A 14216-nucleotide genomic window follows, 5' to 3' on the forward strand; every position below is an offset into this window, starting at 1 on the left:
TTTAGTTAATTCCTGCTTCATCCTGTAATACCTGCTTTGGTTAATATTGAAACTGCTTTTCAAAATCAGAGGCAGCTTTAAAGATCTGGTGTTGCTGTCCTTACATAAACAGTCCTGTTGGTTTTAAGAAGTGCCATATCTAGCATCCACAGCTTGACACAGTGGGTCAGAAGGATGTATTTTTCATCATAGGCTTTACTGTGTCTAAAAAGCAATGCCTGCATCCCGTTCTAAAATGCTTTGTTCTCAGGATGAACAACGTCCCCTTTCTGAGGGCTGACTGAAAGGGTTGTCTGGGTTGTGTCTCCAGCTGTGCAGATGCCTTTAAATCTCAGGAACTGAACTACACTCAACCAGTAAACTGATGAAGAAGGCTCTTTTACCCTCACTATAAGTAACACAAATCCGGGCACAGCTCCACTTAATTTCTTCTCTGCATTTTGATCTTTTCAAAGTAAACAGATAAAGGCAGCAACAGAGCCAGGACTGAGTTGGTGAGCTAAGAGTACAAATAAAACAGTGTGTTTGTTATAAGGGTCCCGACTTGCACCAAAGCTTAAAAATAACTTGAAAAACTGAAACTGGAGACTGAGGATGAGGCTTGACTGAAAAAGAGTAGGGGAGAAAGAATCTATAAATGTATTCCAGTTATTCTGGATTGATATATATTGATGCTGCTTCACTCCTTTAGTGGACTGGTACCAAGTTAGAGCAGAACAACACCTGGCTCTACCACTCAGCTTAAAATTGGAAAAGGAGGATTTGTTTTGCATGTAACTGAAAACATGTTTTCTCTGTGCTGAAGCACAGCAGTTATTTAACAGCTTACACTCTTTAGCAACTGTTGTCAAACAATAAAAAGAAATATTTTGTCCACAAAAAATAAAATGAAAGAGGAGTTTTAGACAGCAAAGTGGAGTCCTTCACAGTGGAAGCTGGCAAGGGTTCCACAGCTGAACCTAATGAAAAGTCCAGGGAATCTTTCTGGCATGCTTGAACCCTATTTTCTAATAGACCTCACCCCCAAATGTATGGAATTCTTTCTAAACTCAAACATATACTCACCAAGTATTCTTTCTTCCCAACTATTTCCTAGAGGGGAAAAAAAACAACAAAAAATGTATCATTTTGTATGTCCTGATTTAAACCACAGTTTGCTATAACCAGTATATATGTATTTTGGTTTGCCAAATTTAGTTAAGTTGTAGGACTGCTTGTTTGAGCAGGTAACTTCTCTTTTGTGATAAACATAAAAGAGGTCTTCTCTGTATACCAGTGACTGAAAAGCTCTTTGTTTTCCCCTTTTGAAGAACAGCCTTGTTTATGACTCAGGGCTAAACTATTCAGGAAGTCAGAGAGCAGTGCCTTGGAACTTGCTGTTTGCAACACCCTAGTCCTAACCTAGTGTCCTTGATTTTATTGGCACTGATGACATAGTAACAAAGTGTAACCTACTATCTTTGAGTATCTGAGGTGATGTGCTAAAACTCCTGAATGCTCAAAATGTGAGACTGTCATTGCACTATGGATCTCCAAATTGTACCATCTTGTTTCTAACTTAGAAAATACTCAATTCAAAGACTAAGAGGTCTGCCAGATTGTCTTGTTGCCCTTGGGAAACACTGAACTCCTGAACCCTGACACAGTTTCAGAAACAATGTCCTTGTTGAGCTCCACTTTCACCATATAAAAATAAAGATAAGCCCAAATATTTTTAGTCTTAGCAACATTTTAGATTTTACAGAGTCAGAAGAACTTTCTGCTGCTCTATAGAAAGAATGGTTACTCATAAAACCAGCACAGAGCTGCATGCTTTCAGCATGGAGGCTTGTGTGTGAACTTACTCTAAAGACATAATTCAGACCCTCTAAATATTAAAGTCTTTTTCTTCAGAAGGTTTTGGAAGCTACAGCTCTATGCAAAACTTTGAAATAAAGCAGCCTGAAACAGCAACATCAGCACCTTTACTCAACCGATCAGATTGATTTAACACTTCTTTCTAAGCTATTTATCAGACTACAGTATATGTCAAAGACAAAGCTCAATCCTGAACCTAATGGTGCATTGGTTTAGTGGGGCCAAGTCATATCAATTCTGTAGATCCTGGAAGGTGGTGATGGGGCTAGCAGCATAGTGAGCTGCTTTATTTTTTCCAGTAAAGAAAAAAAAATCTCGGTTTAATGGCCTGGGAGTGGACTCAGTGTAAGGTTTGAAAGCACAATTCTGGATTCTTAATAAGTATTTAGTCTTAACTGCATCTTCACTTTATGGCATGTTAGGTTTTATCTTCCTTTTCTGTTAACAAATAGGTGTTACAACATTTATTGCACATTATGAAAAGGCAGTTTTTCAAAATAAACTGAAAGTTTCTGTGAGTATAAATCAATAAGAGGAAAAGTCAAATCCTCCATCAGTAAATTCAGATCATGCCTTGTATCTTTTGACATGAACATAAGAGAAGGACTCTCTCCTTCCTCTTCTTAATATAAATTTTCTAAATTCCTCTCTTTATCACATCACATTATACCCACTTACCCAAACTTAGTTGTTTTGAAAGATGTTTCAAGACTGAAGAAAGACAACACAGCAGCATCTTGGGACAAAAGGACTGTGAAATTCAAACACAAAATCCTTTAACTGGTTGAAGATTACATCCTGCCCCCATAACCCACATACTGCTCTTGTCAGCATCAATAAGAGCTGTGGATATTCACCCCAGGATGGCTTTTAGTCCTCAGAATTGACTTAATAAAATATTGTGTGTTGAATATAAAGAAAGTTTGTACTTACAAACTAAAATTATCAGCAACAAAGTGGCAGACAATCCTCCCAGAAAATATCTGACAACATAATAATACCCATAAAGGTTAGGAAAGAAAACAAGGGATGCGTATTGGGTTAATAGAGGTGAAGCCTGGGTGGGAGGAGGAGAGAAGGTTCTTGCAGATGAACCCTCTGAACTATGCTAGGTGAACTGTAATTTGAAACTTTAAATTACTTAAGCTGTTGAGGATAATCTCCTAGAAATAAAGACCTCAGCATTCCCAGACGGAGCAAAACACCTATATTGATCTCTTAAAAAGACACGGATTCCTTCTGATTCTTCTCAGCCTTTTCAAACCCCTGTCTAAGCACACCTGACAAAGTGGTTGTCATAACTGCATGCATATTTCTTTTTTTTGTGCATATCTATATGGCTCAGATATTTTCCTGCGTTGACTGTACTGGGAAAATTTATTTTCACAGTAAGATATATCTAACTTGGAAAATGTGCCCCTTCTTTTTTGTTTTTATTCACCAGTCAAACGAGAGTAAGTATTAATACCAGAAACTAAAAAGAAATTAAAATTACCTTGTACATATTGAAATTATTAAACACATGATTAGTCCAACCATCTGAGAAAGGACATTTTTCACTGTGCTGGATTCTAAAACAAAAATCAGGAAAATAATTTCAGTGAGTTTTCATGAAAGTAAAGATGTGACAGGAAATGTTTGCAAAGACTACCTTTAGCCTGTGAAGCCAGTCTCTTCAAATTCTTGCTAAGAGAATTCATCTAGAGTGATTCAAAGCAGAAACCTAATTTTCATGCTCTGGGTGTCTCTCAGGAGTCTTTTTCCCCCATGACCATAGAAACACTGTGCCCTCCATGCTCTCAGAAAACAAGCCTTTCTGAATAATTGCCTGTTTCAGCTTTTGTTCCCATGCCCTTTCCTTCATTTTCCTCTTCACTCCACTTTTTTTTCCTTTTTCATTTATCACTGTATAGGAGAGGAAAAGATGTGAGCAGGGAGGATTGAATAAATATCAATTTGATGATGTTATTGTTTTTGATCAGTCATTTAAAATGTATGTTTCAGGAAATAAATTCTGTTCTGCAAGGGTCCCTATCAACATTTTTAATGTATTTTCAGTTCACTCTAAAAATGAGGCATGTCAGAATAAGAATGTAACATACCTGCATTGTTCAAAGTCTCTTCATTTGCATTTATTGGAGAACAAAATGGTTTCCCAGGCTGAAGAAGCTCCTCATCTTTGAGGAGAGAGACTCCATGAGATGCTGAAGTCTGCCTTTGTGGCACATGGCTATTATATTCAGAAGAAAAGTCTGAATTGCCTATGAAAAGAGCAGATGTAACTGAGACCACACAAAAGAAGAGCTTTGAGACTTTTTGTTAATTAATTTTATGGGGGGGGGGGAAAAGAAATAATCACAGGTAGGTTTCCAAATTGTTAAGGGTAGGGAACAGACAGATAAATTGCATGCAGGAGAAAATACAGAGGGCAAAGCCAGAACTGCATCGAGCATAACACAATCACATTATTAAAACAGCCAGGTGAAAGCAGACAGTGCCAGATATTAATGACAGCAGCATAAGCCTCACTGGTGATGACTTTGGATTCAATTTCAGTCTAAAAATGCCTTTTTGGCACAAAGGTCTTTGTGGACTCATCCTCTGTTTTAATGCCAGGAGCTCAATTCAGAACTTACAATTCTGTTGTTCATCTATCCTTTACCTACACATCCTGGCAGACAACCCCTGCAAAACCTATGGAAAGAGATACCCAAGTCCCACTAAAGATAGATCCTGGTCAGGGCTTACCAATATCACTCTCACTGGCTCCTGGTTTGCTGCATCCATCGGGCCAAGGATCATCTACATGGGAGGAATCTGTATCACCGAGGACAGTGCTGCTGAGCCATGGACTGGAGGCATCAAGACTGAACAAGCTGGCAAGAGAGTGATGGATTTTCTTCCTTCGCTTGAATATGCTGGAAAGAAAAGACAGATTGTCAAATAATAGAGTTTATTATTAGTGTTGAGCAGGGACAGAGCTCTAAAGCTTGCACGACTGACATGAAAGAACCAGGTTCTGGATGCTGTTCCTAGCTCTGTGCTTGACCCTGGGCATGTCACCAAGAATGACTGCTGCACACTGCAGCAGTGCCAGGGAATGTATTAGCAGCAAGTGATACTACAATTATTGGGCTCTGATACTATTCTGAATGGTCTCGTTGTACCCATGAGCTTCACCCTCCCATATTCCATTTGGTGCAGCCTGCATCCATTGTGCTTCAAGTTTTTAAGTACATTTTATATACCAGACCTTTTATATACATATACATATATCTCCACACACTTTTTCTTTTTCCTTATCCTGATAACACCCTGTTGGCAAAATGAGCCATAGCTCCCCTTCCTGACTCTAATTACAGCCACAACCGTGTGCTGAAGAGTTTCTGGGTAGCAAGATTTGACATGATTGAAAATCAAGTTATTTCAATCATTGCACTCTCTAAACTAAATCAATTGAGATGCCTCCATTAAGAAGCAAAGCTGATCTTATGCCAAGCAAAATGTAGACAGCCACCCAGAGACCTCCAGACAAGTCCAGAGATATGGAAGCAATTGTCAACCTTGAGTAAAACCTGCATAGAGTTAGTTCACTTACCGAACCAAATTCTCTTTATATGTAATACTTGTCTGGGATGGTGTCATTGTTATGTTGCCTTCTTCATCAGACAGAAAACTGTCTTCAGTCAAAATGTAATAACCATTGGAAAGCAGCCGAGGGCTGCGGCGACACGTGGGAAGGGAGCCTGTCAGAGGATTTGCGGAATGACACTCATAGACAGGGTCATCATCCAAAAAGGGACAAGCATAACTGAAAAGAAGAAATGAAACCCTCAATTTAGTGAACATCTAGACAGAGTAAGCCCATGATTTAATAATAAAGAATCATAGAATCATAGAATCATAGAATCTTAGGGGCTGGAAGGGACCTTTCTAGTCCAACCCCCCTGCCAGAGCAGGGTCACCTAGAGTACATCACACAGGAACTCATCCAGGTGGGTTTTGAATGTCTCCAGTGAGGGAGACTCCACAACCTCCCTGGGCAGTCTGTTCCAGTGCTCTGTCACTCTTACAGTAAAAAAAATTTTTCGGATATTCACCTTGAACAGTCTCCTTTTCTCCAAGCTAAAGAGACCCAGCTCCCTCAGCCTTTCCTCATAAGGGAGATGTTCCACTCCCCTAATCATCTTCGTAGCTCTGCGCTGGACTCTTTCGAGCAGTTCCCTGTCCTTTTTGAACTGAGGGGCCCAGAACTGGACACAATACTCCAGATGTGGCCTCACCAATGCAGAATAGAGGGGGAGGAGAACCTCTCTTGACCTACTAACCACACCCTTTCTAATGCACCCCAGGATGCCATTGGCCTTCCTAGCCACAACGGCACATTGCTGGCTCATGGTCATCCTCCTGTCTACCAGGACCCCCAGGTCTCTTTCACCTACACTACTCTCCAGCAGGTCAGACCCCAACCTGTACTGGGACATGGTTTTTTTCTTCCCCAAATGTAAACCTCTGCACTTCCCCTTGTTGAATTTCATCAGGTTTCTCCCCGCCCAACTCTCCAACCTATCTAAGTCTCTCTGAATGGCAGCACAGCCTTCTGGTGTGTCAGCCACTCCTCCCAGCTTAGTGTCATCAGCAAACTTGCTGAGGGTACATTCTATACCCTCATCCAGGTCGTTGATGAAGATGTTGAACAACACCGGTCCCAGTACTGACCCCTGTGGGACTCCACTAGTCACACACCTCCAACCAGATTCTGCCCCATTGAGTACAACTCTCTGACTCCTTCCTTTCAACCAGTTCCTAATCCACCTCACTTCCTGATCACCAAACCCATACCTGATTTTACATTACATTTCCAGCTGGTGGGGGCTGGTAATGACATAGATTTAAAATATGTGGATATAATGACATTATTTCCAGACCTAAGGGGTTTCAGCCTGCTGGAGTGTGCCTCCACCACCCTTCCCAGAGCTTCAGATTACAGGAAGACTTCATGCCAGGTGGAGCATTTAATGAAGTCATGGAGCCAGCCTGAATTGAGAAGTACATACTGCATTTACCTGGCAGTGCTCTCGGACAAGGAGTGCTGCACAACTGCTCTTGGATCCTGCCAGATCTACACCAACCTGGAGCCATCAGAGGTATTCCAGTATTTTGTTTCTCTGAGTTACTCTGCATAGTGCAAGCCTGAGTGCCTCTTAACCAGGCAGAATTTATTTACTTTTTATAACCTAGCCATACTTAACGAAGATTTAAGGATACATGACTTCTAATTCTCACAGATCTTAAGAGTACCACACAGCTAGAAAAACATGGGATAAAGTCTACATATGGTGATAACTTCATCCAGCACTGAAATTCAATTCACCTTGAGAGGTATTACAGCATAGTAAAATATACCTGTGGTATTTAAAATAGAAGTGAGTAGTGACAGAAGTGAAAGAATCTAAATGTTGTAAACATTTCACTTATCTCAGGTAAAATTGAATTTATGGTTAGTCCTTTGAACTCAACACCTCTGAGGTCCAAATGGGTTGTAGTGAACATCCACGGAAAGAAAGGAAGACACTGGATTAATTCAGTGGCTGACATTGGTTTCAGTAACAGGTTTAATTATCTCATATAGCATGTCACAGAGGGATACTGTCATTTCAGTGGAGGGAAAACCAGATGGAACAAAGATACTCCAAAAAACTTGTAGTTGAAAAGCCAGTGCTTCCAATCTCCACAGCAATACTTCTGAACTTCCATTTAAAGCAGTAATTAAATTAATACCAGCACTACAATTCTAAGAGATGCAAAAGGGATTTTACAAAATCTCCAACAAACTAAGAATGAAATTAAACAAGCATAAATTTCCTCGATACCTTGGAAAAAGATGTGAGAAGCTGCGTCTGTCTTCTCCATTAAATGCTGTTGAACCTGCAGAGGCAAAGGCCAAATGAGAAGGAGTTCTTATCATATATCCACTGACAGCTCAGTTGACAGCTCTTCACTGACAAGTACCCTGTACATATCAACAAGATCATAAAAGAAGCTAAAAATAAAAAGGAAATTAGGGGAGAGATTAAAGGAGATAAAATAGATGAAGTAATGGGGGAATGACATCGTGTTTATAGGAAACTCATCCCAACCAGGAGAACACAGAATCAGAGCCAATCATAATCAGATACTTGTACTCTGCACAATTTACCACCTTGAGAGAAATAATTATGGACAAAAATGCAGTAGCTGCAGTAATTTTAATGATGTTTTCCTAGAAATTTTCTTAATGTCAAAAAATAGTACCTGCACTGGCAATGGACACAGAGTAGAAAGGAAGGGCCACCATTACCATATTTTTCAGATGAAAATTGCAGACACGGCACAACAGGCATAGGGATAGTGACAGTGACAAAGATTTGACAATGATATTGTGGCAGGAGACTAAGGAAATAGGATTTGTCTGGATTACCATTGCTCAAGTCTGCAAAGTGCTGCCAGATGTTTGGCATCTGATAGAATCAATCTCACAAAATGGCTCTCCATAGGGACAAGGTGTATCTGTTATTACATGGCAAGAAAAAAAACATCATCTTTCCCATCTCCTCTCCTGTATATTTAGAGCATCGTGCTTGCAAGACTGCTATTAAATGCCCATTATTCACTCACAAGAGGGATAGGTCAAAGATAACTTTTTTTTAGATATTCAGTTATGAGCTGAGACAAAGAAAATAAATTAATGTCAAGGTTTCCATTTTGATAATCCTGTTTATCCTCATTTGGAGCTCAGTTGTCAATCACAGCCTGGATGTGAAGGCTGACTGAGGGGCAGAGTCACCAAAGAAGGGAAGTAAAACCTTCCATGACATTTTTTACAAAGCAATCCTATTGCTCTACTCCCACACATACTGTTTCTCCTACACATAAAAATAAATAAGTAAAAAAATTCCATCTACCATGAGAAAATCATGCTCTAACCTTTCCAAAAACAACTTGAGGAGGAGAACACTGGAAAAAACTTGACAGAGGTACAAACAGATCAAGTAGTACTGCTCAAAAGACCACACAGCAAGTTGTACAAAAAGTGAGAGTGGTGGTGTGTTTCAAAGAGTCACCTGTTGTAGATCTATTTTTTCATATACAACTAGCTCCCTAATAACTCTAAAAGAAAATACAGGAAGAACTCAACAGGTGGTTTGTAGGTCTGGATATAAACTAAAACCTGCAAAACCCCAAATCTTATCAGTTAGATAAGAAACCCTCCCCAACAGATTATTTATGTGCTCAAATTTACTTGTTCCTGCTGTTGATGCAACATGTGATATTCCATACATCTTGGAAAGGATCCTTTCATACACTTTGAGAAAACAGAAGAGTCTGGCTCCATCCTCCTTGCACACACCCTTTAGATACTTATAGGCATTAATAAGGTCTCCTCTCAGTCTTCTCTTCTCCAGTCTATACATACTACAACTCTTTAATAATCTGAAAGTGAAACTTTACAGGAACTGAAAACCATAACAGTCGTATTGCAGGTGATTTTCTCAGTTATGATAATAAAAAGTAGCAACCACTGAAAAACAGCATAAATTTTAAGAACATTAGCTTACACAAAGGTAGTACTTTCAGTAGAAGGAGTTGGCACACCCTGATCAAAGTGGCAGAACAAACCACAGCCCTTTCATCACTAATTTGAATTGTCTTACAAATTTGCAAGGTATGTCTCTGCAAGACTCATGTTTATCTGCCACAGAAGCAAAATTTCAGGTAAAATAGAGCACGTGCATATATTTAGAATAGAAAGGGAGAGATTTACATAATCAAATACATTACTGAAAATCATAATTCAATCAATGCTGGAGAATGCATGGAAACATTATGTTATAGACAGTGCTGCACAGTGTTCTGCTTTCCTTTCAAAGTTCGTCCCATTTCTGGGCTATTAATAGTGTGAGAAGCTATAGTAACAAATATAAGCAAGTCCAAAAAAGGCATCTCAACCACCACCATGCAATGAAGCTGTAGCATTAGATCTGTAATCCACAAAAGGAACATCAATACAGAACATTTAAACTGTGACATGAGAAAAGGTCAGCAGCTTTAAGAAATCTCATTAAAAGTGACTCTGAGGTGAATGCAGCAATATTTTATGTCAAGAATTCAAATAGATGTTTAAGGCAACAATTTCCCTTGAGTTTCAAAACACCCAAAAGCCCATGTCATATGGAAAAAAAGTCACTGTCCAAAACAGTCAGTTTCAATAACCCTTCCCTCAAAATATCAAATTAATCTTTAAGACAATAATGTCCTTAATTGGTAGCCAGAAATCCCCTGTCCCTGTCTACATTCTAAATATTTACATTAGTATGTAACAAAATACAATGCTGATAAAACTGCTGCAACCTTGGCAACCAGTTTTATCCTATTGTACCTACCAAACACAAGTTTCTACAAAGATAAGTTTAATTTGCTCACACAACAGTCATTTTAGAAGAGCAGTCTACTCTTTTCTCCCTGCAGTTAATGATAACAACATTCACAAAAACACAAAGCTTCCTGAAGAGCACTACAGTAATGAATCCAAAGCTTAGTTACTCCTCAGCTGACAAATTAATTGAGAGATAAACGTGTAAAATCTTCCAAACCTGGAAAGTCCATTTCACTATTAACACATGTATGCAAACAAGTTTCTCATCATCAACACGAGAGTCTCTGGGACGTGAAGTGGAAGGTGCTCCTTCTGCAGCCTCCTGGAAGAGATCAGCCCTGGGTCCTCGGAAAGGCAGGTCTATGAAGTCCCCTGTTTCCTTTTGAAACCAGCCCATGCAATCAGCAGCACAGAGGCAGAATGAGGTCATGTTTCCTGTAAAGTAGCCTCACATCAGAAGCATTCATTTTGAAGAGCAAACTGAAGATTAAGATTAGCCCAGTGAACGCTCATGCAGGCTGTTGTGAAAGAGGAGATAAACTATAAATAACGCTTCGCTCCAGTGATGATACGGAGAACAAAGAACTTTCCCTCATAACGAAACGTGACACAGATTTTGGTTTCAGCTTTGCTTTTCCACCTCCTCAGTAAACTTTAAAGTGGCACATCCAAATCACTCCAGTTGTTGAAACACTTACACTCCTGACAAGTTTTTGATGATAGATACAAGAAAAAACCTATTCATAGTAACAAGACATTTTGCAATGTCTTCTGTTATACAGAAAATGCATTTGGTGAGAGTTCAGAGTTGTTTAAGTTTCACAGCCAAAAACATTATTGCAAATATACACTATACAACATTAAGATAAATTCCTTTGAAAGGAGAAAGAAATAAAAACATTTGCAAACATATTAATTGTTCCACTTTATATATTTCATATCAAGTAAGGAATTAATTCATCCTACATAAAAGTATACAAAAATAGTCAAATCCATGTAAGAGAAATGAAGCCTGAATAAGATGTCCTGACAATCAAAATATTTTGCTGTAGAACTGTTACATACAAAAGTAATATAAATCAGCTGCTTGACACCAAAGAATTACACAACCTAAGGGAGCAAAACTTCTCCAGACAAACAGATAAAATCTGCTAGTAGGTGTCTCTCCTCATGCCTGCCTGTATTACTGACAAAAGAGAAGGATAAGTGTAGCAAAAGATGATTTATTTTATTTAATTATAGTATTGTTTTGGTTTTTGTTTGTTTTTTTTCCTAGAGAAGGAAAAATACTTCCACTAACAAAAGAACGTCAAATTCTCACCACACAGAAAAGGAAACAAAAATAGGAATTAGGCAACTAGGATGTTACAAAAGACCTTCTGTTTGGGACCTTAACTAAAATGAACATTTTAAGGTCCTTTTTGCTCTAATGTGAAAACACAGGGACATGTTTTTTCTTCACATCACTTATTTTAATTTAGTGGCATTATGCCAATGAGGGAAATTTAGTTCAACGTTATTTCCCTGGATACATAGGCTTCATCACAGTAGGATTTCCCTGGCCACCTGTCTCTCTACAGGCAATGGACATAAATTCCCAATGGTCTTTAAAACTAGGTCACCTACTGAAGAATTTCTATGCATATATTAGTTTCCTTTTTGAGAGTATTTTTAATTTATTTTCATTTTTCTGTCAACAGGAAACAGTTAATTCTTGGGCTGCTTTTTGGAAGGATCTTGGTGTTTCCTATTTGTCTACATAGTTAGAGTGTATTGTGTCTGTATCATATTTAGTCTCAGAGGTGTTTTCTTTTTTTAATCACTGCCATTCATATCTGAAATGCACTGTTCCACAAGCTTTTGATGTACAAAATGTGTGCATTAGTAAGTATTTTATGGGCAGCCTATAGCTGACATGCACACACACAAAAGTTTATATTCAGTGCTTTTTTGGTGGCCCTCCCTGTTGCTCCTCAAACTGCTCAGCACACCCCAACTGCAAGTTTTCAAACTCTAGGAAAGGAGCACACACACAAGCTTGCTGTGGAGCAGCTTCATGCTTGTTGCATATACTACAAGTTCAACCCACAAAAAGGAAGGAAATGAGAAAACAGAATATGAAACACCCCATCTTTCTACTCCTCTCCCAGTTTACTCTACTTTTGACAGCAGTACAAATAAAGGAGGATACTCGTGGTGGGAGACATTGTGATGGGTCTGGCAGTCCAAGAGAGGTGAGGCTGGGGAAGATCCATGCCTGAGGTCCCACCAGCATCAAGCCTGAGCACATATACCCAGTAGGCACACGCACACATAGGACATGTGTACACCATATATACACATACATACACAGCTGGCAACACAGATAACAAAGGCAGATGTACAGAGCACTCACACAGGCAGCACCAGTGGCCTCATCCTTCTCCCCTGTCTGGCTGAACAGGATGGAGGTCCACTAGGGATAATATACAGATATATACATACATACTTACAGATATATACTATACATACTTACACATCTGTGTAAGTTGGATCTCTCCAGCAGCTGGACTCATAGTAGCTGCTCATATATCCCAGTCTCCTCAGTTGCTGGCACCCTACACAGGAGCCCACAAAGCCACATCCCTACTCCAGTTGCTGGTACAGACCATCAAACACACACACACAGAGCTGGACAGGACGCCCCTGGTCCTCAGCAGCCCACGCCCCATGGCATCACCCCTAGAGAAACCCCTGGCCATTATGTATCCCATGTGCCCAGGAAGCAACATGTTTCAGTCCCAAAGGTGCTCTGATGTTGACGCATCTGAGTGGGTTTCACTACTGGACACTGGCACTGAGGGTCCTCTGGGCCAGCCCTGGGAGGGGTCCAGGCAGAGTGTCCCTTCCTCTGAGTCCTTAATTTGGGTTCCAAACAGCCTCTGTGGCCCTGTGCTCCTCTGGGCTGGTGCAGACAGGCTTTTAATGGGCTGATGGCTACTGGGATGGGCCTGGGAGCTGCAGGAGCAGAGCATTATTTGGGGTCCCCCTCCTGTTGCTGTCTCTCTGTGCAGATGAGCATTTAGCAGATGTTGCAACATAATTCTGCCATCTCAGCGACCCACTGCATCTCAGTACAGTGCTCTGTTATGTTAAACACACAGTTTTCAGAAAAAGTATTTTGCAGGGTTGAGTGAATTAGGTGGCCATGGTGGAGGGAGCAGAGTGCTTATTGATTGAATACAACTCAGTGATTTCAGGCTTCTGTTACTCTATTTGAACCTCCTGGAAAGCTCACAGATTTTATCTTTCCACCAGCTTCAGTGACCACAGCTCTTTGCTAATGCTGTTTATATAATACTTAAAAAGTGAAAAATATTCTCAGATAGCTGAAAATTAACTGAAATATTCAAAAAACTAGTAGAGGAAGGGCTGGTTATCAGAACCTCAGAGCAACCACACTGGCTCAGACTGAAGGTCTATGAAACTCCTTGCCTGTAGCCTTGTTGCAGGGAAAACTTAGACCCATTTTAATTCACCTTGGTGGATGACAACATTTTAAGCTAAGTGCATTCCATTATGCAGCAGAACCAGTTAGTAATGTTTGAGATACCCTGGTAATTAAAAAAGAAATCTTTCAAATCCAGATATTCTATTTCAATTTTAAGAGAAGGCTGATCATGCATAAAGTTAGCATTTCATTTTAGTTTCCAGAACTGACACATCATATACATTTTAATAATTTTATCCAGTCAGCTGTATGAACAAAGATTAATTTGCTTTAAAAGAGGAACAAATTAATTTTTAATGTTAGCAGATGGAAGTCCCACTCCACTTTGACACTTTCTTAGTTTCAGTTTTGATTTTTTCCCCCAAAATTCATTATTTTAGCTTAATTTCTCCTGCAATACAGGCAACAAAAGGCATTTTTGTTTTGCATGGTGGAGTACAATGCATAGACCTG

The 14216-nt window shown here is 39.6% G+C and overlaps 1 protein-coding gene across 1 annotated transcript; it reads right to left on the minus strand.

Annotated features, from left to right (window-relative positions):
* Window positions 1-2531: 2531 nt before the first annotated feature.
* TMEM71 (transmembrane protein 71) lies at window positions 2532-10703 on the minus strand. The gene is made up of 10 exons (XM_010002285.1): window positions 10491-10703; window positions 9349-9418; window positions 9140-9202; window positions 7731-7785; window positions 5456-5668; window positions 4606-4775; window positions 3960-4118; window positions 3353-3428; window positions 2791-2840; window positions 2532-2608 (listed from the first exon to the last, which is right to left on the minus strand). The coding sequence occupies exons 1-10, from the start codon at window positions 10701-10703 to the stop codon at window positions 2532-2534; spliced, it is 1146 nt and encodes a 381-aa protein (XP_010000587.1).
* Window positions 10704-14216: the final 3513 nt, after the last annotated feature.

The sequence above is a fragment of the Chaetura pelagica genome, unplaced genomic scaffold (assembly GCF_000747805.2).
Source record: "Chaetura pelagica isolate M959 unplaced genomic scaffold, ChaPel_1.0 scaffold27, whole genome shotgun sequence".
Taxonomy (NCBI): domain Eukaryota; kingdom Metazoa; phylum Chordata; class Aves; order Apodiformes; family Apodidae; genus Chaetura; species Chaetura pelagica.

Coding starts and splice junctions, on each gene's coding strand:
- TMEM71 (XM_010002285.1), bottom strand. CDS start 10,703: ATGACCTCATTCTGCCTCTGTGCTGCTGATTGCATGGGCTGGTTTCAA. Junction 4,119..4,605: donor AGCCAGTGAGAGTGATATTG/GTAAGCCCTGAC, acceptor CTCTTTTCATAG/GCAATTCAGACTTTTCTTCT. Junction 2,841..3,352: donor ATAATTTCAATATGTACAAG/GTAATTTTAATT, acceptor TTATGTTGTCAG/ATATTTTCTGGGAGGATTGT.